The 27,086-nt window shown below is 39.2% G+C and overlaps 1 protein-coding gene across 1 annotated transcript in view; it reads left to right on the forward strand.

The window, feature by feature from the left end:
* Window positions 1–1,609: 1,609 nt before the first annotated feature.
* atp13a3 (ATPase 13A3) overlaps window positions 1,610–27,086 on the forward strand; it is a 31,226-nt gene continuing 5,749 nt past the window's right edge. Inside the window, exons 1-32 of the mRNA XM_058637987.1 lie at window positions 1,610–1,819; window positions 9,806–9,886; window positions 12,814–12,899; window positions 13,023–13,196; window positions 13,538–13,768; window positions 15,632–15,702; window positions 15,953–16,036; window positions 16,535–16,604; window positions 16,705–16,839; window positions 17,422–17,494; window positions 18,415–18,546; window positions 18,620–18,802; window positions 19,345–19,502; window positions 19,902–20,090; window positions 20,170–20,231; window positions 20,444–20,594; window positions 20,871–20,990; window positions 21,544–21,561; window positions 21,708–21,861; window positions 22,468–22,588; window positions 23,326–23,450; window positions 24,000–24,160; window positions 24,281–24,409; window positions 24,506–24,585; window positions 24,724–24,766; window positions 24,863–24,972; window positions 25,166–25,262; window positions 25,358–25,430; window positions 25,523–25,700; window positions 25,865–26,043; window positions 26,143–26,231; window positions 26,456–26,536. Of these exons, the coding sequence (XP_058493970.1) occupies window positions 12,849–12,899; window positions 13,023–13,196; window positions 13,538–13,768; window positions 15,632–15,702; window positions 15,953–16,036; window positions 16,535–16,604; window positions 16,705–16,839; window positions 17,422–17,494; window positions 18,415–18,546; window positions 18,620–18,802; window positions 19,345–19,502; window positions 19,902–20,090; window positions 20,170–20,231; window positions 20,444–20,594; window positions 20,871–20,990; window positions 21,544–21,561; window positions 21,708–21,861; window positions 22,468–22,588; window positions 23,326–23,450; window positions 24,000–24,160; window positions 24,281–24,409; window positions 24,506–24,585; window positions 24,724–24,766; window positions 24,863–24,972; window positions 25,166–25,262; window positions 25,358–25,430; window positions 25,523–25,700; window positions 25,865–26,043; window positions 26,143–26,231; window positions 26,456–26,536 (3,522 nt within the window). The 5' untranslated portion in view covers window positions 1,610–1,819; window positions 9,806–9,886; window positions 12,814–12,848. The remainder of the gene's footprint in view (window positions 1,820–9,805; window positions 9,887–12,813; window positions 12,900–13,022; window positions 13,197–13,537; window positions 13,769–15,631; window positions 15,703–15,952; window positions 16,037–16,534; window positions 16,605–16,704; window positions 16,840–17,421; window positions 17,495–18,414; window positions 18,547–18,619; window positions 18,803–19,344; window positions 19,503–19,901; window positions 20,091–20,169; window positions 20,232–20,443; window positions 20,595–20,870; window positions 20,991–21,543; window positions 21,562–21,707; window positions 21,862–22,467; window positions 22,589–23,325; window positions 23,451–23,999; window positions 24,161–24,280; window positions 24,410–24,505; window positions 24,586–24,723; window positions 24,767–24,862; window positions 24,973–25,165; window positions 25,263–25,357; window positions 25,431–25,522; window positions 25,701–25,864; window positions 26,044–26,142; window positions 26,232–26,455; window positions 26,537–27,086) is intronic.

Genomic DNA, 27,086 nt, shown 5'->3' on the forward strand with positions numbered 1-27,086 from the left:
ACAGACTTAGGCAAAGTTATGAAGCACAGTGACATGTCTATTTAAGACAAATGACTGGGAAACAACTAATGTGTAACAAAGAGATCGCTGATAGCAGTACGCTACTCAACACTTTCTTTGTCCTGTAAACGTGCGTAAATAGATTAGTTTGGAAGATCATTCTATTATGTAATGGATTCGATCATAACCTAACTTTAGATGATTTGATCTTAAGTTCTTTTTTTAGTAATCGGGCAATCAAACTTCTTATTTGAACCTGAATAATTAAATCTTGTGTAACATGGGAAGAAATCACTTGAAACTACTTCATAAATGATCGAGAGAAATGATTAGCACATCTGAAGCAGCAGTGTGGAATGAGCCCGTCTGTTTTTCTAGGCCCTGATGTCACTCCAGTGCAGAGGACACAAGAAGATAGTGGATGATTTAAGGACACAGGACATTTTCTTCACTTTGTAAGAGGTTAATACAAAATCTTAAACAAGCAAAAAATGAATTTATACCCTAACTAGTGGTTACTGAATAAAGAAATGTACAGTAGTTTATAGTTTATATTTGAGAGAATGATGACTTCACACAAAGCACACAGTTTTATTGTCACATGTGGTACCAGTGCCACTCTGCCTCAGAAAACATGTGTATCATGGTTCTTGTAGGTACCAGATGATCATGGCTGAACTGTTGGAAATGCATGGATATAGATGACATGACATGATTTCAATTTTTACAGGTGCTGGTGCTTTAATTTCCCTAAACTCATGAAACGTGCAACACAAACTCTGGAGAGCCTAGAGCTCAAGACATGAGTTTCAAGCAGTCAGTAAATTTGTATTTGTATTTTGCCTTTTTGTTAATGTTTAATGTACAATTTAAAGAAACATGTAGCCTATTTCCAATAGCTCAGGAAACTCAGTATCAAAGTAATTGGAAGTGAATACTGCACCAAACTAGATCACTGTACCCCATATATCCCATGCCAGCCCATAATTGAAAGCAATAGGCCATAAATGAGCTGTTCGGGCATTAATCATTAATTAATAATTTAGTGTACTGACAAACTAGCTGTTATTGGCATTTAATGTAAAGGGGGTTCTTAAAAATTGTAATTTCTGTAGACAAAAGACTTTTACATGACAGTGTCCCAGGGGGTGTCCTTAGAGGAAATTATATTCAGTGCTGTATAGAAAATGTCTCTCTGTCACAGGTGTTTGAGAATGTGGGAAATGATACACTAGTGGTGCCTGCCCCCACCTGCCCTTTTAATTGTTGCCCCTGCCCGTCCAAATGTCTGTGCAGCCACTGAGGAGAAGGTGGGTTTAAGTATTTTAAATGGGGCCCTTCACAGTACAGGGGCCCCCAACTCAAACTTTGTCTATGAGTAGATGTACAAAGTGGCAGAAAAACTCTGCTTTAATCTAAGACTTTAAAACGGTACTTATTAATAAAAAACACACCGCTGATTAAGTTGTTAATACAAAAGCACCCATCGGGTGCCGTTTACACAGAAACAGTCAATATCAGGTGAAAGAGAACGCGCTCACTCGTTAGCTTAGTCACGCCCGTGATTTAAATTTATGTCACTTCCTGCCGTCAGACAGCCAGTTCAGGCCAGTTCACTACCGCTGTAGTACTCAGTCTGTCCCACTGAGCTGTCAACACAGCAGACCTGCGCTCCGTTTGTCTGCCGCCGCCGCTGCGACAACATTTTTCAACCACACTCAGTCCATTTTCCGCTTCAACGACGTTTTCCTTCAGATAACAGCGACTCACGACTCACTATGATTCGAAGGTGATCTTAAGAGAGACCAGGTGGTTCTGGGTGAGTGTGTTTTTGTATCAATTGTGCTCGCGGTTTGCCTCCATCGCTGTCATCATGACCCATGTGTTTGGTTGCTACCAAGCTGGGCTAAAGCTGTAATGTTAGCGTGTCTGCCTCTCCCCTGTGTGTGTGTGGCGCGCGCGTGCGCGTGCGTGCGTGCGTGTGAATGAATGTGTGTGGACGTCAGCTGTCCACCTTCTTGCGGTAAGACTGGGAAACAATGACACCGGACTGTGACTGAAACGGTCTGCTGTCTGACACACAGAGCCACACCAACCATGGGCGACGCATGGACGTTGTTATTAAGCTAGCCACCGAGTAGCACGCTAACAATGAAGCTTGGCTAACGTTAGCCAGTTAGCCGACAACTAGCACCGTCTTCCTGCGCTAACCTGGCTTCCCGTGGCGTGTAGCCACTCACCGCTAACCCAATTAAAGAATTACAAGCTGGGACATAGCAGATTAATGTAAATAAATAAACTAAGATGTGTGTAATGTACCACGAATTTAGCCCAGTATCAATCATATATATATATGTATATAGGCTGATGTCTCCCCAGTGTTCTCTTAGCCAGGATAAGTTCCAATACCACCTCTTCCTCGGGCTGATCGAAGCCTTTATAGGTGACTTTTCATCAATCTATAAAACATAAATGGAAACACAGAAAAAGCTGGTGTATTTATAAAAGGTACATGTAATTAAGACTTATAGTATATATGCTGTTAATATAGGATGGTGTGTAGTAATCATGTGACTGAAACATCACTTCAACTTCTGCATTTTACTTAATTGGGGAAACAGAGGAAACGGTGGAACAAAGTAGCAATGTGTGGACTGATGACAACACCATAATATTCTTAGACTTGGTACAATATATGTACAAATATTATTTCAATAGTAGATGGGAAGCAGCCATGAAAAGCTGTTTATTGCACACTTTTCTCACGTTCTGAGGACTTCTCCATACTTGCAAACTTGCATTTTTCTCTGTTGAGTGGACATCCCTTTGGTTTTACTCATTAAACTTGGTGTCAGTCTAGTGCACGTGAACTCGGTCTTACATTTAATCTCAGAAGTGACAGTTTCTCACCAGAAGTTCACACCAATTTTTATCCCCATGTATTCAGTGATGAATTGCGGCTGTGGGTACTGGTAGATCTCCCTGCATAACCTTTATGGTTGTCATCATTTTCTTTGGCAACAAAGTCATGAAATGTTTGGGTGTGTAACTACATCCATATCCATCATAGATATATGCTGATTACGACATTTACGTCATGCAGACCATAGCGTACCTCTGTGCACTTGTGGATGCATAAAAATGAATCTGACCTTACTGATATTCTCCTTCTGCAGTGACCCTTCTGTGCAACACACTATGCACATTTTACTCAAAATTTGTGATGAACCCATCCAAGTTAAAAATAAAGCTGTACATCAAAATTTGTCTCACATGATTGTATTGTGGAAAACAATTGATGCAGTTAACCTTGAGCAAGTTAAACAAAGCACGACTCATTTGTGTCTTGTTAGCCTTTAACATAGAGGTTATATATTACACAGATGTGTCTTTGGTGTCTCAGATTTTTTTAAACCACTTTTGTAGTTGTAGGTAGATTATAGTTACTTTTCATAAACTATATGCAGTTATATCTAAATGACCAAAAAGTACTACCGTAGGACCTCAAGATTCTAAACACGTTTCTTCTCAGGAAGGACCTTGTGCATAGCAAATGCAAAGGAGGTAACCCAAGTGGACGGTAATCCAGAAACTCCAGCAATCTTGAATCTACGATGGGTCAAATTGGCGACATAACTTCAAAGCCTCTTAGTTCAGAAACTTATAACAATCTGGGCATGTCAGCATTTAAGTAGTGCTGAAACTAACAATTATTTTCATAATCGATTCAGGCTATTGGCACAGGTAACAAACCTGAGGCAACAACGAATAAGCTTCAAGCCAGGAAGTTTAAACTTCATTTATCTGTCCATATGCCTAAATGTGTTAATAGAAAGCATTGTCTTTTGTGCTTGTCGTGTAAATTCATGTTAGGGATTTGGCAACACGTATTGTCACCATCAACGTGTTTTACACTTATAAATGTTCATCTCGCCTGTTGTCACTATTGGGGCTTTGCCATTATACAGTTCTAGCACTACTCAACACCACTGTTTTTTTTTAAGGGGATACCTGGTGCTTTTTTTGGTACCTGCTCTGGCAGGGTTCCAAGCGAGCTGAGCCGATACTAAAATGTGAAGTTGACAGACTGCTGGCCACTGATTGGCCTGACTGTGTCGTCACTGGGTCATGAGCACAATGTCCAACACAATCAAACCCGCCATTTTTTTTTAAAAACCAGCAAGAGCATTACAGCAAGCACATATTGCTGCTGTCCACAAAAATACACCGTGGTCCATCGACATGGTGCAGGTGTCCCCGCATTTGGTGGCTGACAGGAGGATCCAGTAACACAGTAATACCAGTAATATGATGTTTCAAATTGTCAATCCGACAGTCTTAAATAATTTCCCCACATTTTATATCAGGTTTCTGTACTCATTCCTACTTTTAATATAAAACGGTTGAGCTACAAACATTCACCTGCCAGTGCTTATTTAGATGTTGATTACCTTGGCACCAGTTTCAGGTTCAAAGGACAGTCCAGTTCTGTCCGAGTGCTATGTTGAAAAAAGTTAATGTATACCATTGAGCTGGAGTAGCTGTGCTCATATTGTTTCTTTCTGTAGAATGGATGGCTCTAATTCATCAGCTAACACCTGACAGAACGAATGCATCTCCTCGTGAGATCGTGATCATGTATTACTTCTCTATTCTTGACATGTTATCTACCTTATCTTTATCTACTTTTTTCTGTTCATGCAGCATAATAGTTTTAGCCAATCAGACAGGTAAAGTTTAGTTAACACTGTTTTACACTGATTACAGATTTGTGTAGCATAATAGATGAAATTGGTAGCCTGGTAGACTGACTGGAGTGACAGATAGGTCTGCATTGATTGGTCAGATATTGATATCCATTACTAAATGAATTGACTATTTTGATAATTGATTAATTGGTTTGAGGGTTTTATTTGCTCAATATAAGAAAAAAATCATTAAAACTGAGTACATTTGGTTTGTTGTAAAAACAAGACATTTGGGAAACACCAAAAACACCCACTAAATGCTTATGTTTGCCATGGGAATAGATTTTGACTGGTCAAATGTCTCTGCTGTAGTAGGGCTTTTATCAGGTTGGATTAGTGTCTGCACTGTTTTGCACCTTTTCTAGCATGACATCATGATGAAAATAAATAAAATCTATATGTTGCTGCTGAATTTGAGAGCTGGACAGAAGTTAAATATATAAAAGTGTAACCACTGTGACATTCTTTTTTTGTGCTTTTTTTTAGTTATACTTGTGTGTTGTACTTGTTACATGTATTGGGGCTAGATTAGAGAGGTAGACAAGTTTACTTGTTTTTAATTGGACTTCCTTACTGTTGCTTGGGAGTTTTATTTCTAGATACTTTTAACTTGTCTAATTCATGTTGCATGTCTGTGTTTCTACAGTGCACAGGAACCATGAAAACAATCAATTGAACTTGCCCTTTTCACCTTTGAACTTCTCTGGGAGAGAGCTGGCATTTTTGGAAGCAGTTTAGTCTCAGTTTAAGATGAGAGTTGCCAATATTTCATGGACCTTTGAGCCAATGCCTGAAGACTTTTCTCAGGTGATCTTTAAAACGCTAAATGTGATAGAAGGCCTGCCAGTGTTGTGTCAGAGTGGAGATGAGAAATACTCTGACATGGTAGATGTCCTCCCCTCAGCCCAGCACTGTTTAGTATGGGTGCCCGAGAGCAGCATGATGGATAAACGGATCTTTCAAGTGCTGGTGTAGCAGTTTGCCTCCAACAAGACAAGGACAAGCCAGCAGCCCACATCTGTAGAATGGAGAACACTTAATGAAAATGGAAACAACTGTGAAATTGAACACAGTGATGCAAACCTGAGAACAGAGTTGTGGAATTAGATGAACGCTGTATTGCAGATGGACTGCATGCTGTCCATGGTTCCCAGGCCTTAATATCTTGACTGCATCCCTGTACAAGAATGCTGACCCTTGAATGCTAGGTGCTGCTGGGAGAAGCAGTTTATGCCCCCCAGATAGTAAAGCTTTCTTTTCACACACTTTGACTTGAAACTGCAAATAGATGACTATAACATTGTAGCTACAGACCACATTACTCATTTAGTACTGACAGCAGCGTTACGTTTTTGCTTTTATTTTTTAAAGACTGGTTATAGCGATTTTAAAAGGGCTCTTTTTTTGTCATTGGTTGGGGCCGATAAGAACCAATTTGGAAGTGAATGCTGCTTTTACACCCAAAGTAAAAGTAACATGGAAGTAGCCTGAACCTGCTCGGTCACTATTTACTATATTGACTTTTTAATTATATTGTCTACTAACTCAGGAACTAACTGTCATACTGGATGAGATGCTGCACAGCAAATGGCTGCAGCTGAAAATGTGACTCCTATGCTCTGTGTGCTGTAACATGCCAGACACACATCATCCAAAAATGCTTTGTCGCACTGGCCAGTTGATGATGAATTGAAAAGTGTTTAATTGCAGTTGCACAGTTCCTTCACCCAGTTCTCGACTGGGAAATATAGGATTGTAATACAACGTTGAAATCAAACAAAGTGATATTCAATAAATTGAAAATAACAAAAACATGCAGGGTCACTATGTACCAATAACCTGTTTCAAGTAAAATGTTTAAATCTCTTGCAAAGTGAAATAGCAGTGAAGTGTATATACTACTGTTAATCCAGTGCATGTGGTGTGATTTTAAAATTCAGCACACCTTTTAATCTGTAAAATAATTTTTTCCCAGCACTTTCCTTCTCTTTTCTTTTCAAACTGAGTTTGATACTTGCTTTTTGAGGGTTAGGCTATAATTCCAATATGGTGACCTACATCAAACATCAAAGAGGTCTGCATATCCCACAGCTGCACACACTGACATGCAGAATTTAATAGAGCGTAGGGGGAATTCCCTTTAAATGATGCACCCCGGTTTGGTTTTGTAGATTGGAAAAGTGTTTGGCTCTGACGCTGCTTATTGTTAGTATGCAGCGTCAGTTTCTCACATACTAATAGCACCCTACTGGATCTCCAGTCACAACTCCATCTCATTAAGCAAAGGCCCTTTTTACTAGATGGATGGTGGATGCTATTACTGTAGTGCACTGTAGCTTAGGCCTTCAGGCTCCAGCTAGTTTGTTGGATCAGTTTAAGGAGCTCTTTGTATACAGTATCTTGTCTTTAGCTAGTTGGCATTTGCCTCTTTGACATTTGCTCAGGACTGTCAGCCAATCAGGGTCTGCCCCATGCGTACATGAAATAAACCTGCAGTGGCTGGCTGCTGTGCTTTATGTCATATATTTATGAATGCAAAATATGATGTTTTCTCAGTAGTCAAGGAGTTAACAGCATTGGCCATTTAGTCACACTGTCTGTTTGAGAGCTTTTAAACTTGACTGAGAAAGTGTTTTCAGGCAGCGACTTAAGGGCCAACAAGTGATAATAGGTAATTAAAAACCTTGATAGGTTCATGATGTTGAACAAAGCTCAATTATTATGATATCCCATGGGTGGGATGGGAAGTGATAAACAAAGCACATTGAGTGCAGAACTTGATGGCAGCAAAACACTTTTTCCTCAATGTTTCCATGAATTATAGACTTATGTCATTAGGTCATGGCTCATTGTTCACTCTTCCTTTTTGTCTGTGTTGAACAGGACAACAATCAAAAGGAGAATATGTCTAGTCTTTGTTATCCTTTGCTTTGGTAAAAAAAAGACAAATGTCTTTGGTGCTGTCATTTGATCAGATTAGCATTTGAGTGAGGCCAACATAGGACTGAGGTTGAGGATAAATGCTATCATAGTGATAGCATAGTGAAGACCTTTACACTTTTCAATTACTTAATAACTATAGGTTTAAGCAAACATACAACAATATCTAACGGGCTAACCTTAACCCATCTGCTGTGGTGACCCCTAAAGGAAGCAGCAAAAAGAAGAAGAAGAATATCTAAATGTTAAGAACTTTTCATTAATGTTAAGTTATTTTCTCTGACTTCATGGAGGACAGCATAACAGGACACCAAATTAGAGCTGCAACTAACGATTATTTTGATAATCGATTAATCTGTCAATTATTTAATAGATTAATCGTTCGGTCCATAAAATATCAGAAAACCTTGAAAAATGTTCATCGGTGTTCATCAAACCTGGAAATGATGATGTTCTCAAATAACTTGTTTGTTCCACAAACCAAAATGATTCACTTTTAATGATTTCTTTGCTATCCAGAGCAAAGAAATTAAGAAAATGTTCACATTTAATAAGCTGAAACAATCGGAAATCTTGTTTTAATCATGAAAAAAGCTTCCAACCGATTAATCGATTATTAAAATAGTTGTCGATGAATTTAGTAATCGATTAATTGTTTCAGCTCTACACCAAATAAAATGGACTATGGCCTTGAAGTTGAAATGATGTAAAAGATAATCTAAATATATAAGTTGGCAAAAATATATATAAGTTGTGAAACATGTGTCCATAAATAATTAATACCAACAGACATGCATAAACTGAGTACTGGCACTTATTTTTTTCCCACTTCAAGCACTACTCAGAACACTTTAAACCATTAACGCACGTTAATGCCTTATTTCCCGTGTTAAATGGAACTGTGCTGTGGTCACCGCAATAGCTTTTCTGACAGATATGCACATACTCACTGTGCCACTCACAAAGGTGAGGTCACATTCTGTCACATGTGGTTGCTTGCCATCCACCGAGATTAGCTTGTTACACTTGGAGGTTTCTCACTTTGGTTACTGTGACAACCTACATTTACGGTCATGTTTAAATGTTGCTTTGTTTGATTTGTTTTGTTTTGTTTTTTTTCAAGCTAAGCATTGTTAGTTACTACAATAGAGGACTAATCAAGTGGGAGACAACAATGTGGCTTTTGGCTGGGCTTGAATAAACTATAAATATCTCTGAAGTTATACTGACTCCGGGAGAAACCTTAGTATGTAGGTCTTTATATACTGTAACCTCTGTCTGCCTTTTTGATGTAGATGTACAGTACATTAGGCTTGTGTCGATTTGTGATTAATTGAGGGAATAATGGGCGATTGTTTTCTAGCAACAATATTAAGGCACTTAATAGTAGTATAGCTACGCTGCTGTGCATTGGAAATATGTTTCTGGTAAAACGGCATGTCAGTCCTTTGAGTTTTGTTAATTGCACTACTAGGGATGACTTGATATCCCTTTTTTGGTGTCCAATAACTGATATCACATCTGCAAGTATCTGGTGATATATAAACTGTTATAACCTGTTAACAACACATTTGTGCTGATGTATCCACCACCTAGCCATTTGAAAAGTTTAACATCTAAAAAATAGTCTTCTGCCATAAATAAGAAATAAGAACACAACATGACTCGGCTAAAATGCTGTAAGCTGATTGTTAATTTTTACAGTCAGTTTGCATATTCGAGCATGCGATATATATATATATATATATATATATATATATATATATATATATATATATATATATATATATATATATATATAGGACTTTTGTATTGTATGTATCAGATTTTTACATGTTTATCTTTCTGATATGAGCTGGTATACTACCGATGCCAAGTATCGTATTGGCTCTTTGCTACGCAACCCGTGAGTGAATTTTTGTCCCCTTTACCATAAAGATACATTTGTATCTTGTTAATTTAACACATTTTTCAATTTAATAAATCCTCATTTGTGCCTCTAGATTATTTTTTTTTTTTGCCTGGTTAATTTATCATCTCTAATTTGATAAGAAGACCTGTAAGACCATGTTGTAAATAATTATATGATCATTTGTAATTACTTGTTTTCCCCCCAGGGTTCCAGGTTGGTGTGGTGAGAGAGCAAGCTAACTACGGGGTGAAGGACCACCTGGGGCATCGTGTCCCTGCTTCTTAAGGTAATTAAAACATTTACCTGTTTAATATTTGACTAGCAACAAAATGCATCATTCAGGAAAGATGTTAATACCAGGTTTGGATGGGGTCTATAGTTCTGAAAGGAAAAAAAACACAAAAAAATGTTATCAGTGTTCATAAAATGTTCTATTGAGATAATTTTCCATTTCTTAACAGACACTGCACCTGTTCTGACCCCATAATTACACACAAACTTCCCTTGCTCCCAGGCTCTGTGTGTGAGTCAGTGTCTATCTGTCTTGCCTTTAGTAAACCAGCAACTGTTTTTATTACAGTTTTGATAGTCTTCAAACTTATGACGGCGTTTCTCACTATTTAATTTTTTTGTTGCAAACTTGTGCTATGGGAAGTGTAGTGTAGGTGTTTTTATTTATTTATAACTAATGTTCCTGTATCATAGTTAATCATAGTTCCTACCCATAGGGGCAGAGTCCAGAGAGCACTTTTGTCTCCAGCTCATTTAAAACCTCAGCTGCCCTCAATTAATTAAAATCAACAAGCCCATATCAGTTATAAACCTGACAAATTACACTGGTTTCCTGTAACAATGTAATTCCTTTTTTTTTCTTTCTTCTTTTTCTAAATTACTTTGTATCCTATGAGTCCCTGTTCTTCAGGTAGGACATGGTGCAGTTTTCTTTAGAGCAACAGGATTACAACAGGGGCCTGAGAAACTTAAGTTGCCAAAGTCAGTTGTTCCTTCAACTCAATCCTCAAATTTGCTTTTCTACAGTTAATCTGTATTCATATTAGGTTTTATTAGGGATGAACCTATACTATACTCATTATTGGTGCCAAAATCACTGGAACTGAGTCATGTTGTTGGCTTTTTATTTCTTCATTATGGGAGAAAAACATTTGTTATACAGCTGAAGAATTGTGTTTTTGACATGGCTACAGCACAGATGTGTTAACAGTTTCATAGTTTAAAAGGTCTAAAATGACTGTATCGCACTGATATTGGTATCGGCACATACCGTAGTTTGTGATATCGGTATCGGATACAAAACAGGCATTTATGTGTTTCACATTTGTCTGTACATAAAATAAGTGATTACTTAAGGGATAAACTGTGTTACATTTGTGCTGATGTTATAGAAGCTTTTAAGTTCTCTGACAACAATCAAATACTCTGGTAGACTGGCTTATTGATGCATTATCTCTAAATCACCATACCAGGAGCAGTGTATAAGAATACCATTATGCCCTACTATCAGTGTTTCCAGTCATTGCAGAGACCGGCAATGGAATGTTCTTGTTGCACTGCACCCACTGTCTTGCACTGGCCAGCAACTGCTATTGTAAAATACTAGGAAGGGCTTGGTCATAAGCAAAATATCCCGCTGTATGCCAGAGAAAAAGTCCAGCCGGGTGCAACTTGCTGATAAGATCGAAGTGCAGGGGGCAGCCATACAGGATCAGGCAGTCTTTTATAGAATGGTGGAGAAGCAGCGGGGGGGGTGCTTTGTCACAATGTACCAACACTTCTCCACAATATCTGGGGTCAAAAAAGCTTCACTTCACTTCTCCCTGTGTTTGTGTCACTTAGTGCGGTTGTATTTATGTGTTTGTGTGCTCGACATGTGTCCTGTATATTGATTTAAGAACATGTCCTCCCCAACCGAAAAGATTTTAGAGGCACAAACATGACATCAGGTTGCAGCATAAATCATCATGGAATGAGTGTATATGTTCGTGACTGCATGTGTTTGTGGTGGGAAAACATACTTTTTGGCTTGGTCAGTGAGAGTTCTTAAAAGGATAGCTGTGCAAATGTGTTGCCTGTATGTTTCTGTGCGGAGGTGGTGCCCCGCATGGTTGAGCAGAGACTGTGAAGAACATGCATTCACTGTGGCCCTAATATAAAGGTCTGTTTGTGTTTGACCCCTCTTTGTCAATATCAGAAGTCATACACACACACCCTTACTCAAAGTGACAGTGCTCCTTCCTTATTAGCTGAGTAGTTCTTTGGGAAGACTGTAGGTATGGAGGAAAGAGGGACATGGCTGTATTGGTAAAACCATGTCTGCTAAATCGAGTCTGATGAGTCAAGTGCGTGTGTTGACACTCTTAAGAGATAATCTCTGGTGCTGAGGACTGGCAGCTGTTTGAAAATGGCTCTACATTTTTGTAGTTGGAGTGTATCCATGTGCTCTAATGAATTACTGACCTCCGTTTACTTCCCTGTACTTTGTATCCACAGACCGTTATGTCTGCCTGCCTTGTGTTAGTTAGTTATTGTTGTGATGATGAGTTTGAAAGGACCAGGGGTAACTGTGCTATTTCAGAGGAAGTCCTTTGATTAAATTTTTATTTGTCCCATTGGTTGTGCACAAACACTGTACCATAATTTTGATACCAGATTAAATGGCTACTGGCTGCACAGTTCCCAATCTCTTTCCATTTATCACCTCCATGCGATATGAAGTACAGTGCATCTGAAAAGTATTCACGGAGCTTGATTTTTTTCTACACTTTATTTTTGATTAAATAAATGATTTACCTCAAAATATATCTTGTTTTTCTATTTTTAATACATTTGCAAATGTTTCAAGCAAGCTTTCACTTTGTGATGATGGGGTATTTTGTGTAGAATTTTAGGTAAGAAAATGAATTAAATCCATTTTGGAATAAGTCTGTAGCATTTTTTATTTTTATTAAATACAAACAGCTGATGAGCTGGATTTTTCCCATTTCATTTGAGATTATTAAACAGTAGAGAAAGTTTACAAAATTTTATTAATGTGTTGATGGCAAATACACAGGATTTTTCACACATTTCCTTCTGCATTATATCCCTAAAAACATAATTGTGACTCTGTCTGGGATGTTTTGATGGGGTTTTGTGGAGCTAAAGTGTTTTTCCCTAAACTATTTCTTTTCAACATTTTGCTTGTTGTGTTTCCAGTGATTTAGGAAGGGGCTTGGCACATTGTCTGCAGCATGGAGAAGGAAGACTTGAAGATTCTCAACAAGGGGGAAGAGGAGGAGATGGTATTACCTTTTGTAGTTCAACATCAGTGCCATAGTTGTTGTTTTCCATAATATCAGACTGCTTTATGGTTTTCTTTTTTTTTTTTTTTTTTTTTTTTTTTTTTTTTTACTTACACCTCTTAGGAGCTGCAGGGCTACCGTCTATGTCATTGGCGGTTGGTCCTGGTGGGCCTCGGGGTGCTGTGTACAGGGGGCTTCCTCCTTCTGCTGCTTTACTGGATGCCAGAGTGGTGCGTCAAATCCACCTGCACCCGCACCACAGCCCGTGATGCTGAAGTGGTGTTGATGCGCTCTGTGGTAGGTAGCATGTAGAGCTGCAATGGCACTCAAGCCTGGCCACTGTCTCTTTTTTATTTTACCTTGGTTTAGCTTGTAATGATAGTTAAGTTAGTCGAGCATGTTGAGACCAGCCTAATTTACCCCAGTCACAGAAGGTAAATGCACTCAAAGCAGCATGCTGTCACAGTTGCCTACATAACGGAAATTAGCTTCCTGACAAAAATGACCAGCATCCCCACCTTATTATTTGCAAAAACAAATTGCTCAAGTTCTGTCAAAACCAGTGTTGATAAGTATCCATGGGCAGCTTTAGGTGGTTACACAGAAATCCAACTTCATTTGTATATTTGTTTGACTAGGATGAGTTCAAGCGCTGGTTTCTGGCCCGGGTGCGAGTGATGCTGGCCCCAGGGAGCAAGCCCTTCCACAGCCTGGAGACCCAGACCACCTCCCCCTGCTCCCCTTCTTCTTCTTGCCCCTTCTCCTCTCCTGCCTCCCCACCTATAGCCAACGGACATGCCACTCACCCCTCCGAAGGCAGTCCCACTCAGGAGCTCATTAGAAGATATGCTGACTACCAGCCCACACAGGTAGGCACTTACCTTTGTAATGTACTGTATTTACACTCACACACACACAGGTTTGTGCAGCTATTATGGTCAGGACACCTTTCTGATTTCGATTATTTGGACAGTCTAAACAAAGTAATATCTCTAACAATCCACCCATCTACTATTTACCGCCTTATCCAATGTTTCTAACCATTACCATTTAACCCTTTAAACCCGAAGGCACTGAGTGGATAATAGTGGAATAATGCAATAAACATGAGAGAATGTGATGTTGCACATCATATTAAACAGTAGAATATAAGCTACAGCACTGTATAGACCTATTTAAAATGTGACAAACACAGCTCAAATAACAACTAAATGAATTACTACATATCAAACTCACCACATTTCTGAATCCAACGCTACAACACTTCAGTCAGAACACACAACATACACCTCGAATGAAAGCACAGGCTCCACAGATTCTGAGTGTATATACGTCAAAGCACTCGACACCAAAGCACCAGAGAGATAAAAGCCATGGAATAAAGACAGAAATCGCTTCGCCCAACGACTGCCCCACAATTTAAATGTTTATTTTACAGCTAAAACAATGCTCAATCTGGTCAGCGGGACGTCTTGTGTTACACTCAAATTATTCCAGACAAAATGATTTAGGACCCTGTGGGATGCATTACATACTCCATATTCAGGAGCCTTTCCCTGACACTTGCTAGCGTTCTGCTAATTCTGATTGGCTGCCAGTGCTGTCTATGTCATTTTGGAGATGATGGCACCATTCTATTGGCTCTAAAGAATCAAATGAGGCGTCATTCACTCAAATCGACCAATCCGTTGTGGAGATCCAGGCTTGCGTACTGGCATACAGCTCAGTTCAGCCACCTTGTGTTTGTTTTTGGAATGAGAAATATATAGGAGTCTGCCATAAGCTGTTTTATAGAACACCAATAGTGATATAAAAATGAAATCAGTTGTTTTGTACATGAGAAAATACAAATGGTGCAAAATGTGACAAACCTCGCCTGTACTTTATGTATTAAAACCTCTCTAATTTTGTTTTAACTTGATCAAAGTCAACCTTTGCAGAGATGATGTTCACATTGTACTATGATTTAATAGAGGTACTCATCCTGAAAATGATTTTCTTTTTAAGGCGAGCCTGAATTTTTAAAATCTTTGTTGTTTGCCATCTTCATGAGTATTTAAATAGACCTTGTGGTTGCAGATATATACTCATTTCATTATGAGTCTACAAAACAGGCTTAGGGCTTAACCACAATACAAACCCTAGCCCTAAACCAGTGCCTCAGAAATGAGTTCTGCCTCATTAGGACTGGATTTTGCTCTCTCTTACAAAGTCAGTGTTTATGCCAGAGTAGGTCCTAAAGAGGTAACTATAAGAACATGCACGCACAGTGAACACATCAACTGAACTAATGAATATATTCATATTCATAAATATATTCATGTAGAATGCAAATAATTGATAAAACAAACATTTGTCCCAAACTCCTCTAAAAGTGAATGGGCAAGTTTTGGACCCAAGGTTAGTTAGTTAGTTCCATATCGATGCAAATACTGCCTTGGCTCTTCTCCTCTTGTCCAAATTACAGATACACATTCCCACATTTGTCACTTTGAACACATGCATTACATAACCATGCTATACAAGTACCATGTCATTTCCTCCTTGGAAATACTCATGTTGACTTTATTGAATGTTATTTTTGTTACGTTGTTAAAATGTGTTATTTGATTTCTTATCAGTCTTCCTTTACACTTTACACTGTACTTGCTTTGAGATGTTGACAATGTGACAGATAGGCATAATACAAGTCTGGCTCTTCCTTCTACCCCTTTGTCCCCCTTTTCCCACAGATTCGCTATTTTACCTTCCATAGCTCAAAGTATTATTGGAATGACGAGGTGCAGAACTTTAAAGTTTTAAAGTAAGGTTCTTTCACTATTTACAGAAAAGTGTTTGGTTATGTTTTTAGTTTTCAGGAATGTTTGCTGATAAATATCTTCTTTTACGCTAATCTAAATTGGTTTGGGGTTATATCTTGAAGTATGTGTATAATAGTACTCGTATGAGAGAAAAGCAAAACTTGCATCAAAAGTGGGTTTCAGAGGTCGGCTTACATTGTTGGCACGGTTAGGTGTGATTGTCTCCTGCTTTGACCCACATTTCTTCTACAGTGGCCTGGAGGATCTGCAGATCAGCTGCTCCACCCTCCACTCGGAGCACAGCACAGGCCTGACCAGGAACCAGCAGGAGTACAGGTAGCTGTCTGAAGGATAGGTCACACAACCATAGGCAGCCATACAGGATGATAATCAGGCCTGTTGAAGGTGAATCTGGACAGATTTTTGTGAGTTACAGCTGTTTTATATGATAGACAAGGTTTTGTACGGAGCCCAGAAAAGTTCCCAGATTCACGAGTGGGGGGCACCTGGCCTCGAGGCCATATCCAGCCCTCAAGAGGTTTTTAAACAAATACAAAAAAAGAATGAGCTGTCTTTTCAAACCATTTATGTTGTGGCAAGTGTAACCGAAATTGGATAACATCTAAATGGTCGATTTTCAGAAACTCCTCCAGACGAATTACATACATTGGCATCTTACATGAAACAAAATGGTGGTGATATTAAGATTGAAGGAATCCATACTTAAGTTTTGTATTGTTTTTTGTTTTGAATATGTGTGGGTGTTAGGATTGATTGATTGATTGATTGATATAGAGCAATTCGCTCATGATGCTTTTATTCCCCACTTCTCAGGAGACTGTTCTTCGGATTTAATGAAATTGCAGTGAAAGTGCCTTCTGTTTTCAAGCTGCTTATCAAAGAGGTAATGCTTAATATGTGTGAATGACATGAAGAACATGTATAATCTTCCAGCTCTCTGAGCATTTTTCTTACCAATATTTCCCCTGTGTCTCCTCCTGCAGGTCCTCAACCCTTTTTACATCTTCCAGCTCTTCAGTGTGATCCTGTGGAGTGCCGATGAGTATTACTACTATGCTGCGGCCATTGTTTTCATGTCAGTCATATCCACAGCTACCTCTCTGTACACCATCAAAAAGGTGAGCTCAACAAGTTCAAGTAAAGTAAGTGAGAAGGGAATTGAGATTAAGCATATAATTACACATCTTCACACAAGTTAAGAGTTTCTGTGGCTTTTTATTCAATTTTGAGTTTGAGGCATCACAAGCATGTGACAATTTCCAGAGGATGAAATCAAATATTTTGGTGACCCTCTGGCCTTTCCTTTAATACCAAAAACTCAAAATGTCATTTTCATACTTTTTCATAAAAAATGGCTACAAAACCCTAAATGTCAGCATGTGACAAGTGGTGTTATTCTACTGGTGGTGGTGCCTCACAGTAATGCAGATTATACTTGTGTAAATTTAAACTAACTTAGCTGCTCTTATGCAGAAACGTTTGTTATGTGACAGCAGCAGTGTGAGATCAGAACTAAGCGATGTCGGACACTCACTGACCAACTCGTGATTGATTCTGATTTTGCAATCAAGTGTTTACAGTCTCCTGCCTCTGGCTTTATAGCTCGCAAAACACCCTTGCAGTAGCAGAGATGTCATGGAAACCTAGATGTTTTTGTTACTACTGTTTGATTGTGTGTTCTTTTTTTTTTTTTTTTACAGCAATACGTCATGCTTCATGACATGGTGGCAGCTCACAGTATTGTCCGTGTGTCTGTATGCCGAGTCAACAATGGTTTGTTGTTGTTTTTTCTTTGTGGTTAATTGCAAATGTTCATTAAAGTAAATGACTTTGCTTACTTACTTTCCCAATCAAGTACACTGGTAAAAGTTGCTTTACATTGTTAACATGGACTTAAAAAGAGTTGTGAATTGCAAATTAATATATTTTAAATGTGATAACTTAAACTTATGTGATTAATCATGATCATGATAAAATGAATCGCTTGACAGCCCTTATAGTAACGCATTGAATTATATTTAGGTATATTGAGTTACTAGTTTGTTTTTTTTAGTGCTTTGCAAACCCAGCCTAACAGTTGGCATTTTTCTGCATCTGTGCTGCACCAGACTGAGTTACACAGTCACCCTGCTTTGGCTGTCTTCCAAAATATTGCTAGATGTCGGAGACTGCTGAGTTAAGCGAGAGCGTGCTCATTTGAGACAAGGAGACATTTAAAGGCACACTTTAATTACTATGCATGTGATTTTATTACAATTGTTAAAAGACATGTAGCCATGTCGTGTCTGCAGAGGTCATGTCTAAGCCCTGACCATCTCAACAGGTGACTTATCAGCCAGAGTCAGTTAAAAGTTAGTCCCACAAGGAGAATATTTGACTTAGTATTTCAAAAACCTCTCTGTAGAGGGTTGTCCATCACTTGCATTCTCATTCTTGCATTCTTTTATTGCCCTGACCCCAGCTGGTGGTGTCTCTGGTTTTCCCCTGCTGCCTAGAGGACATGAGTAATGTGACTCTGGGACTGGCATAAAATTTCTCCTTCCTCCCCTCTACACCAAATCCACCATCTACTGCCATTTACTCATTTACATACTGTTTCTGCACTCATGCATTTCTATTTCTGCTCTGCATATGTGTATTTAATTCCCACATTTGTCCTCACTACTCCTCCAATGTGCCTTCCCTCCTGGCAGAGATCGATGAGATTTTGTCCACTGACCTGGTGCCTGGTGATGTGATGGTCATCCCCAGCAATGGGACCATCATGCCATGTGATGCTGTGTTAATCAGCGGCACATGCATTGTCAATGAAAGCATGCTCACAGGTGAGAAAATTAAACTTTGATGATGATAAATAATAAACCTAGACGGCCTTAATATCACTCAACTCTTCATCAGGTGAGAGTGTTCCTGTGACAAAGACCAACCTCCCAAACCCAGTGCCAGATGACATGAGGGGGGAGACTGACAGCATCTACAACACCGAGGACCATAAGAGACACACACTTTTCTGTGGCACGAATGTCATCCAGACCCGCTTCTACACTGGTGAACTGGTTAAGGCTGTGGTGGTTCGTACAGGTAGGTGTGTGTGATTGGGGAACTTTTTATGTGAAAGTGTTACGGTATTTGTAGATTGTGTTAATTTTACAGAAAACCACCATGTGATCTTCATGTAGACAATATCGAATAAATGGCCATACCTACTGAATATCCCTGGAGTGAGCTATACTCCTGACGACCTTCATTCCACCTCTCAACTACTATAGCTACTCATTACAAGAGCAGTTTAATATTAACTCTTTCATTTCTAGAGCCAGTATAAAACATGTTCTGCATTTGTGCAATCCCTGGGCAAAAAGACAAGATCCTGTTTGAGTTTGAGATTTCAGGATTGACAAGTTATTCACAAAGCACACTGGCCTCATAGAGCATGGAGGGAGCCTCATTAGATGTCTTAAGTGTTTTATAAGCAGAGGAGGAAATTATGTTATTTCAGCAAACCTGGTTGCGTACAGCGGTTTTCTCTTTCAATTTAGAATGAGACGCATATCACCGCATTCATACTCTCCTGTAATAATACTAGCAAGATTGAACATTTCAAATGCATTTTCTATACTCAGGTTTCAGCACAGCAAAAGGCCAGTTGGTGCGCTCCATTCTGTATCCAAAACCCACTGACTTCAAGCTGTACCGTGATGCCTACCTCTTCCTGTTGTGTCTGGTGGCTGTGGCTGGAATTGGCTTTGTTTACTCCATTGTTCTCAGTGTTATGAACGAGGTAATGTCAGAGGTGAAAATGAAATAAAACAAATGTGATGAGTTGACTTGAGTTCTGAAGGGGTTAAATTGAGAGAAATATGCATTCATTACAGATATGTTATTTTTACATAATATTTTCTGAACAAATTTGATTTATTGTGATATTAACATTTGCAACCAGGGGTAAAAAACAACCTGGGGAAACTCCACCATTTTCAGATCTAAAGTGAGTTTCTGTAGGTGATGTTTGGAAATATCACATATTTGACCTCCAGACCAGACCTTTGGCAACCAACCTCAACAAAATAAAGTTGATTTGTAGCTTGAGAGGTGGTAATCATATATATGATTATCGCACTTGCTTCTGCAATTATGATAGTCATATAGTCTAAAGACATTATCCTTTGGACTCCCCTAGGTGTCAGCTAAGACCATCATCATTGAATCCCTAGACATCATTACAATCACTGTGCCACCAGCGCTGCCCGCCGCCATGACGGCTGGCATTGTGTATGCACAGCGACGCCTCAAACACATCGGCATTTTCTGCATCAGCCCACAGAGGATCAACATCTGTGGGCAAATCAACCTGGTCTGCTTTGACAAGGTAAGTCCTAGTTCTGTGGCAATACAGAAGTAATTTGTTGAATTTAATAAATCTCTATTCTCTCTTTTTTTATCTTAAGACTGGGACCCTTACAGAAGATGGATTGGACTTGTGGGGTGTCCAGAGAGTTGATAATGGCTGGTAAGCTGCTCTGTACTTTGATTATGCTACCATGAAATCTTTTTTTTTTTTTTTTTTTTTTTGAAGTATTTCTATGGCTATGTTATTGTGAAAAAACATGCACATTTGTATCACACACTATTTTTATGTCAATCCATTGTTTGGAAGCTGTCCGTGAAATGTAATTTTCACTTCATAAAAACATTGTCTCACCTTACTCTTCTGCATCCCAGTTTCCACCTGTCAGAGGAGAATGCCTACAAGGAGAATCTTGTCAAGTCCCAGTTTGTGGCTTGCATGGCCACCTGCCACTCCCTTACTAAAATAGAGGGCCAGCTGTCTGGAGACCCACTGGACCTGAAAATGTTTGAAGCTACAGGCTGGGTAAGATATTCTGTGTCTCTCCTTTAAGATTAAAGTTGGTGAGGGCAGGATAGTGTAAATGTGATTTGTCAGACCAGCCTAGATTAGAAGTATGGGAATAATCAGGAAAATGTAATCATTTCATGTCTAAGCCTCTGTGTGTGACAGGGAGTGACATTTCTATTCCACAAATAACTGATTTTTAATGTGTTTGTTGTTTCATAGACATGTTTTTATACTTTTTTTTTTATATGTATATGTATATTCATCTTTTTTTTTTTCTCTGAACCTGCCCAGATCCTGGAAGAGGCGACTGAAGAGGAAACTTCTCTCCACAACAGAATCATGCCCACTGTGGTTCGGCCCCCAAAACAGCTGTTGCCCCAAGAGTCCGTTGCATCACAAGAACAGGACATGGTATGAAAAATAACCCATTTGTTCATCACAATAGACTTTGGTAAATACTGTTATGTAATGTAAAAAATGTTATACAATTAAGGTGAAATGTATACCAATTGTGTTTATATAGTTAATTTTATGACTAGTATAATTATTTCTCAATTACCTTATTGGAACACATCCGGAAAATATGGGAAACATGTATGCAGTTTTAAAACAACTATCTTTTTTTTTTTTTTTTTTCTTTTAAAGAAGAAGAAATAAATTCAGCTTCTACAGGTTAAAGTTTAGTGTGACCTACCCTTACACTTACATACAAGCACAACCCTGGCTCTCTTTAAACTGGAGTTGAACCCAAATAATGGTGAATGCCGAATGATATGCTGTGAGAAAGGTCTATTGCATCAGGTTAATTCAAGACATGCTTGAGCATCACGTACATAGTGGTGCACTAAGACTATCATGTAGTACCGTAATAATAAAGGGTATCAACAATAATTGTCCTATTCTGTTTTTTATTTATTTTTGTTAATCAGCAATATATCTCTTTCCTCTCTTTTTCCCATTCTAGGAACTCTATGAGCTCTCGGTAAGAAGCCTGGTTCTTTTATAAAAAATAAAATGTCATTGAAGAGTTTGTATTATATTACTTGACAAACTTGAGTGTCATACACAGCTTGTCAAAATTTGTAAAATTCTGTGTGTGCGCGTGTGTGTGTGTGTGTGCGTGCACAGTCGGTGTACGAGATTGGTATCGTGCGGCAGTTTCCTTTTTCCTCAGCTCTCCAGAGAATGACTGTGGTGGCACGTCTGCTGGGTGAAAAACGTATGGATGCTTACACAAAGGGGGCGCCAGAGGTGGTTGCTGGTCTCTGCAAGAAAGACACAGGTGAGATGTGCACTTCAGCTCAGTTTCCACCAAGTGGTACAGTTAGGTTCAGTACACACACTGCACTCTGTTGACTCGTCAATCGAGTCATCACTGAATTTCGTAGGGAGGAAAAGATGGCAGTGTTTTTTGCCTTCTCTCAAAGAAAGTGTGTTTTCCTCTTGTGATAAACAGCCAAATGCAATAGACAAACACACAATTCTGGATGTCCCCCATTGTTGTGCTTTGTTTACTGTGTCACCTTCTTCTTCTACACCATTGTGCTTTTTATGTAAATAGCTACTGAACTGAATTTGGCTCACACACGCAAGTCAGATTGGGGTGGACCATTTCATACCGCTTGGTGAAAATTATGCTATACAGCTGTGGTGGCAACCAGCACTTAATAAAATGCTTTATGTCTGCCCTGCCAGATCAGTAAGGTTTTAGCGCAAAACAATGTTTTATTATCAGTATCATTATGTTTTGTAAAGAGAAGGGAAATCATTTAAATAAAATCAGTTTTGATTTTTCTCTGTCATTTCTGACCTGACCTGAGCTCACCTGGATGTGTTTTTGTCCTGCTGTTCATAACTCTGTTATTTATCTTTCCCTCTCTTTTGGCAGTGCCAGAAAATTTTCCTGAGGTCTTGGAGGGCTACACCAAGCAGGGTTTTAGGGTCATTGCTCTGGCTCACCGGCGACTGGAATCCAAACTCACCTGGCACAAAGTCCAGAACATTAACAGGTAGCATTTACTGTTTAGTTTTTGACTTTTACTTTACCCTTCTAGAGAACTTTATCTGAGGATTGCTGCTTTATTAAAACATCCTACTCACCCACATTAAACTCATTACATATGCACTGAGCAATTAATTAGGAACAATTGAGCAGCTTTTTATGAATCTCCTATTCATGTCATGGCAATGTAATGTCTGGAATCCTGCAGATACAGGTTATGAGCCTCATTAAGGGTGCATGTCAGACATCAGCCCCAGTAGGATTTGTATGTAGTGGTTGTTGTGAGGAAAAAACATCTAGTAATGTTTTGTTGATGGTAGAGGTATGTGCAGAATCCTGACTGACTGGAGCTGACAGTGGCTACAGTGACAAATAACCAATCAGCCCACTCGCCAGTTCTCATGGCAATAGAGCACATCTGGGTTGTGTTAGAACAGGAGATTAGCAGTTTACAAATCTGCAGAAATTATATAACAAACTTGTCAACACGTGCCTGAATTGTATAGAAACACTCCCAACATCTTGGTGAAGTCTTAGTTTTGAGAGCAATATGAAGAATGACCTAGTTTTCATTTGGTGTTCCTAATAGTGCTCAGTGAATTAAATAAGAGCTTGATGAAAAGGTTCCTGTGTCAAACATTCTCTATACGCAAACACTTGAAACTAATGATGTATACGAGTCCCAGATAGGTTCTGGGATTGAAAGCTTTTTTAAGACTTGTTCATATCTTCCTTTTTAACTAGGGATCACATCGAGGCCAACATGGAGTTCTTGGGTCTGATCATCATGCAGAATAAACTGAAGGTAGAAACTCCAGCAGTGCTGCGTGACCTCCGCCAAGCCAACATCCGCACTGTCATGGTTACTGGTGAGCATTTGCACTCGTATCTGCACACATTTAAACATTTACACCCACGCGGCATATAACTATTTCTGCACTATTTAAATCACTAAGTTGGAATCTAAGCTTGCACAAATGTCCGTTTATATGCAATTTTTACATTTCTCTCCATAGCTGGTTAAACCCCTTGAAAAGTTATCACGCAAGCAACACAGTAACTCTGTTGCACACGCAGTCTCAATCAACATTTCTAGGCTTTTATGAGTGATAATGAATAAATGACACATACTAGATAACTCCACCCTATGCCACACCTATTTACACCTATTTGATAAAATGTTCCCTTGTGGTAAGGTGCCTCCTCCACAATGGGCTTCTATTTTTGTTCACTGTTACTCAAAGGCAGGCAAACACGCAGACAAGATTAGCATAGATTATTAGATTAACATGAAAAAATTTACCTGTAGGTCATTGTTGGATAGTTACTCTGACCATAATGTAAGAATTTGTGTCAGGAAAACAAATCCATAAAATGTGGAAATTTGGAGCTAAATAGTTAATGCATCCACGTTCCAGGTGACAACATGCTGACAGCGATTTCGGTGGCTCGAGACTGTGGGATGATCCCTGCCCAGGATACAGTCATCATTGCTGATGCTCTCCCTCCTCATGACGGACAAGCCGCCAAGATCACATGGAGATACGCTGACAAGCCGAGCCAGACATCTCTCCTCGAGGTGAACTAACAGGGCCAACACTGAATTGCGCTTGTTTGTGCCTGCATAAACAAGACCCATAGAGTACGAGAATCAAGTAGGCTTGGATCATCAGACACTGTAAATGGATTTTCTTTGCAGGAAGTGAACATCAGTCTGGAGGGTGTTTCTCATGTTGATGAACCCAAAGCACAAGAGCTCTACCACTTTGCCATGAATGGAAAATCATTTGGTGTAATCGCTGAGCATTTTCCTGACATGCTTCAAAAGGTACAGGCTTTGACCTTTATTGGTTGCCCTGTGGTGACAAATGTCCCTACAATACCTTATGTTTTCTTTGTTCTGATTGTGTGTTCTGCCCTGTAGTTGGTGCTGCATGGGACGGTGTTTGCCAGAATGGCCCCAGACCAGAAAACTGAGCTTATTGAGGCGCTGCAGGGCGTAGAGTGAGTCCATGATTTGAAATACAGCTGTATGCGTTGCTACATGTTATTGAACTGTTACATTTTCAATGGTAAAATAATCATTCAGTTATGGAAAACAAGTTGAGCTTAGTGTCACTGTTCTTTGTCCTTTGCTCACAGCTACTTTGTGGGCATGTGTGGGGATGGAGCTAATGACTGTGGGGTATGTACAGCTACATTTCAAATGCATGTCAGTGACATGAATCGAAATGAACATAAATTGAATTAACTCTGTTGTCTTTCTCTTACACACACTCAGGCTTTGAAGAGGGCTCATGGTGGTATCTCACTGTCAGAGCTCGAGGCTTCTGTAGCCTCTCCCTTCACCTCCAGGACTCCAAACATCTCCTGTGTCCCCAGCCTCATCAGGTTCTTCTTTCTATCTTTTCATTACTATTACTATTATAATTAGTGTATATATATTGTTTTAGAGATATGTTGTAGTTACTGCAAAACACTTTTATTTGTTTTTTTGCTTTGAATTTGATAGAAATGACTTGAAATTGAAATGAGGGGTTACATGTTGGATAGAGAGATGACGCAGCGTTTCTTGCTTTTAAAGGGAGGGCCGTGCTGCTCTCATCACCTCATTCTGCGTGTTCAAGTTCATGGCCCTCTACAGCATCATCCAGTATATCAGTGTCACTCTCCTCTATTCTGTATGTACTGCTGCCGCCACCACAATCACTAGTAGCTAATTAGCTAGTAGTTTCGGCAACACTTTGATCCATGCTGTCTTGTCTTTGTTTTTTAGATCTTCAGTAACCTTGGAGACTTCCAGTTTCTTTTCATTGATATTTTTATCATCCTCCTTATTGTCTTTACCAGTAAGTCAGAGAGGAGTACTATTATACCGTGTTTGTGTTTCACACATTTTTCTCAAACTATGTTCTTAATTCTTCTCCATTCTTCTCTTCAGTGAGTCTGAACCCAGCGTGGAAAGAGCTTGTGTCACGTCGGCCTCCATCAGGTCTCATCTCAGGGTCACTGTTGTTCTCTGTGCTGACCCAGGTCCTCATCTGCTTGGCTTTCCAGACCATAACATTCCTTTGGGTCCAACAACAGCCTTGGTACACAACCTGGACACCTTTTACAGAGTGAGTACCTGCCTAATATAAACTGTTTATCTTTATAATATAAAATTGCTTGTTGTAGAATAGTCCATTTAAACAATTTTGTAAGTAAGTTTTTTTCAGTCCGACAGAATTTCTGTATTTTGACATGAAATGTTCTTGTTGCGTCCAACTCAATCCTCCTCCAGTGCCTGCAACCTGTCGTCACATATGAACACGTCTGACCACAATAGCACAGAGCTGGACGATCACAACATCCAAAATTTCGAGAACACCAGCCTCTTCTATGTCTCCGCTTTCCAGTATCTCATTGTTGCCATCGTTTTCTCAAAGGGCAAACCTTTCAGGCAGCCCAGCTACAAAAACTGTAAGAAATTCACCTCTTATTATACATAATTGTAATCTAAAAAAAAAGTTATGTTTTGTTGATTTTGTTTGTGTGTATTTTTGCTTTTTTATTCTTCAGGGCCTTTTGTGCTGTCTGCCTTGAGTTTGTACATTTTCCTGCTGTTTATCATGTTCCACCCTGTCGAAAACATTGACAGCTTTCTCGAGGTAAGAAAACAAACCGTGAAGGTTTACCGTAGACCGTAGCTTTGGTTGTCATAAAAGCTTTAATCTCACTAATATTTTGATAGCATGCCTCTATAGTTTATTTTGTGCACCTGATTTATGTATTGCAGACCTATAAAGCATGAAACTAGGCTTTCTCGCTTCATTGTTGATCACGATGTCACCACCATGATAGTCAATGTTGGAGTGTCTTTCTCTCTGTACAGATTGTTTGTGTCCCGTTCGAATGGAGGGTAAAGCTTTTCCTCATCATCGTAGTTAATGCTGCGGTGTCTGTGGTGGTGGAGGTAAGACACACACATGCTAACACTAAATGTTTTTTCTCATGTTCAATTTTATTTTTTTCATGCTTTTTGCCCATCGTTGTCCAGCTGAGCGCGATGGCAGAAATGATCCTGTGTTGTGAATGTCCTAATGTATAAAATGTTAATATCTTTAAAGATATAGATACTTTGGTGTCTTCACTTGCAAACATTTGAAGTACTGGATGTGACCGTTTTTACCATTGTTTTAATGTATGTACTAGGCTGTTGAAATTCCTCAAAGCAGTTTGCTTGTCTTGTCTAATTGGACAGACGGATGTCAATGAAAGAAATTATTTACAACTGCACGACAGTAGATAGTTAATGCTGGCCTGATGCATTCTGTTGAGAATTTTCACTGTGCCTCTGCCTTCCTTTAGACGCCTGCCCTTGCATACACCCACTGCTTGGCAGATACTAGACTAGATGAAGCTAACATGCAAAATGACCAGTGCAAATTTCTTTTACCTATTCCTATTCAAATGTTACACAAAATGAATAAATGAAATTAACGAATAAACTAGGGCTGCATGAT

The sequence above is a fragment of the Solea solea genome, chromosome 9 (genome assembly GCF_958295425.1).
Source record: "Solea solea chromosome 9, fSolSol10.1, whole genome shotgun sequence".
In the NCBI taxonomy this organism is placed as follows: domain Eukaryota; kingdom Metazoa; phylum Chordata; class Actinopteri; order Pleuronectiformes; family Soleidae; genus Solea; species Solea solea.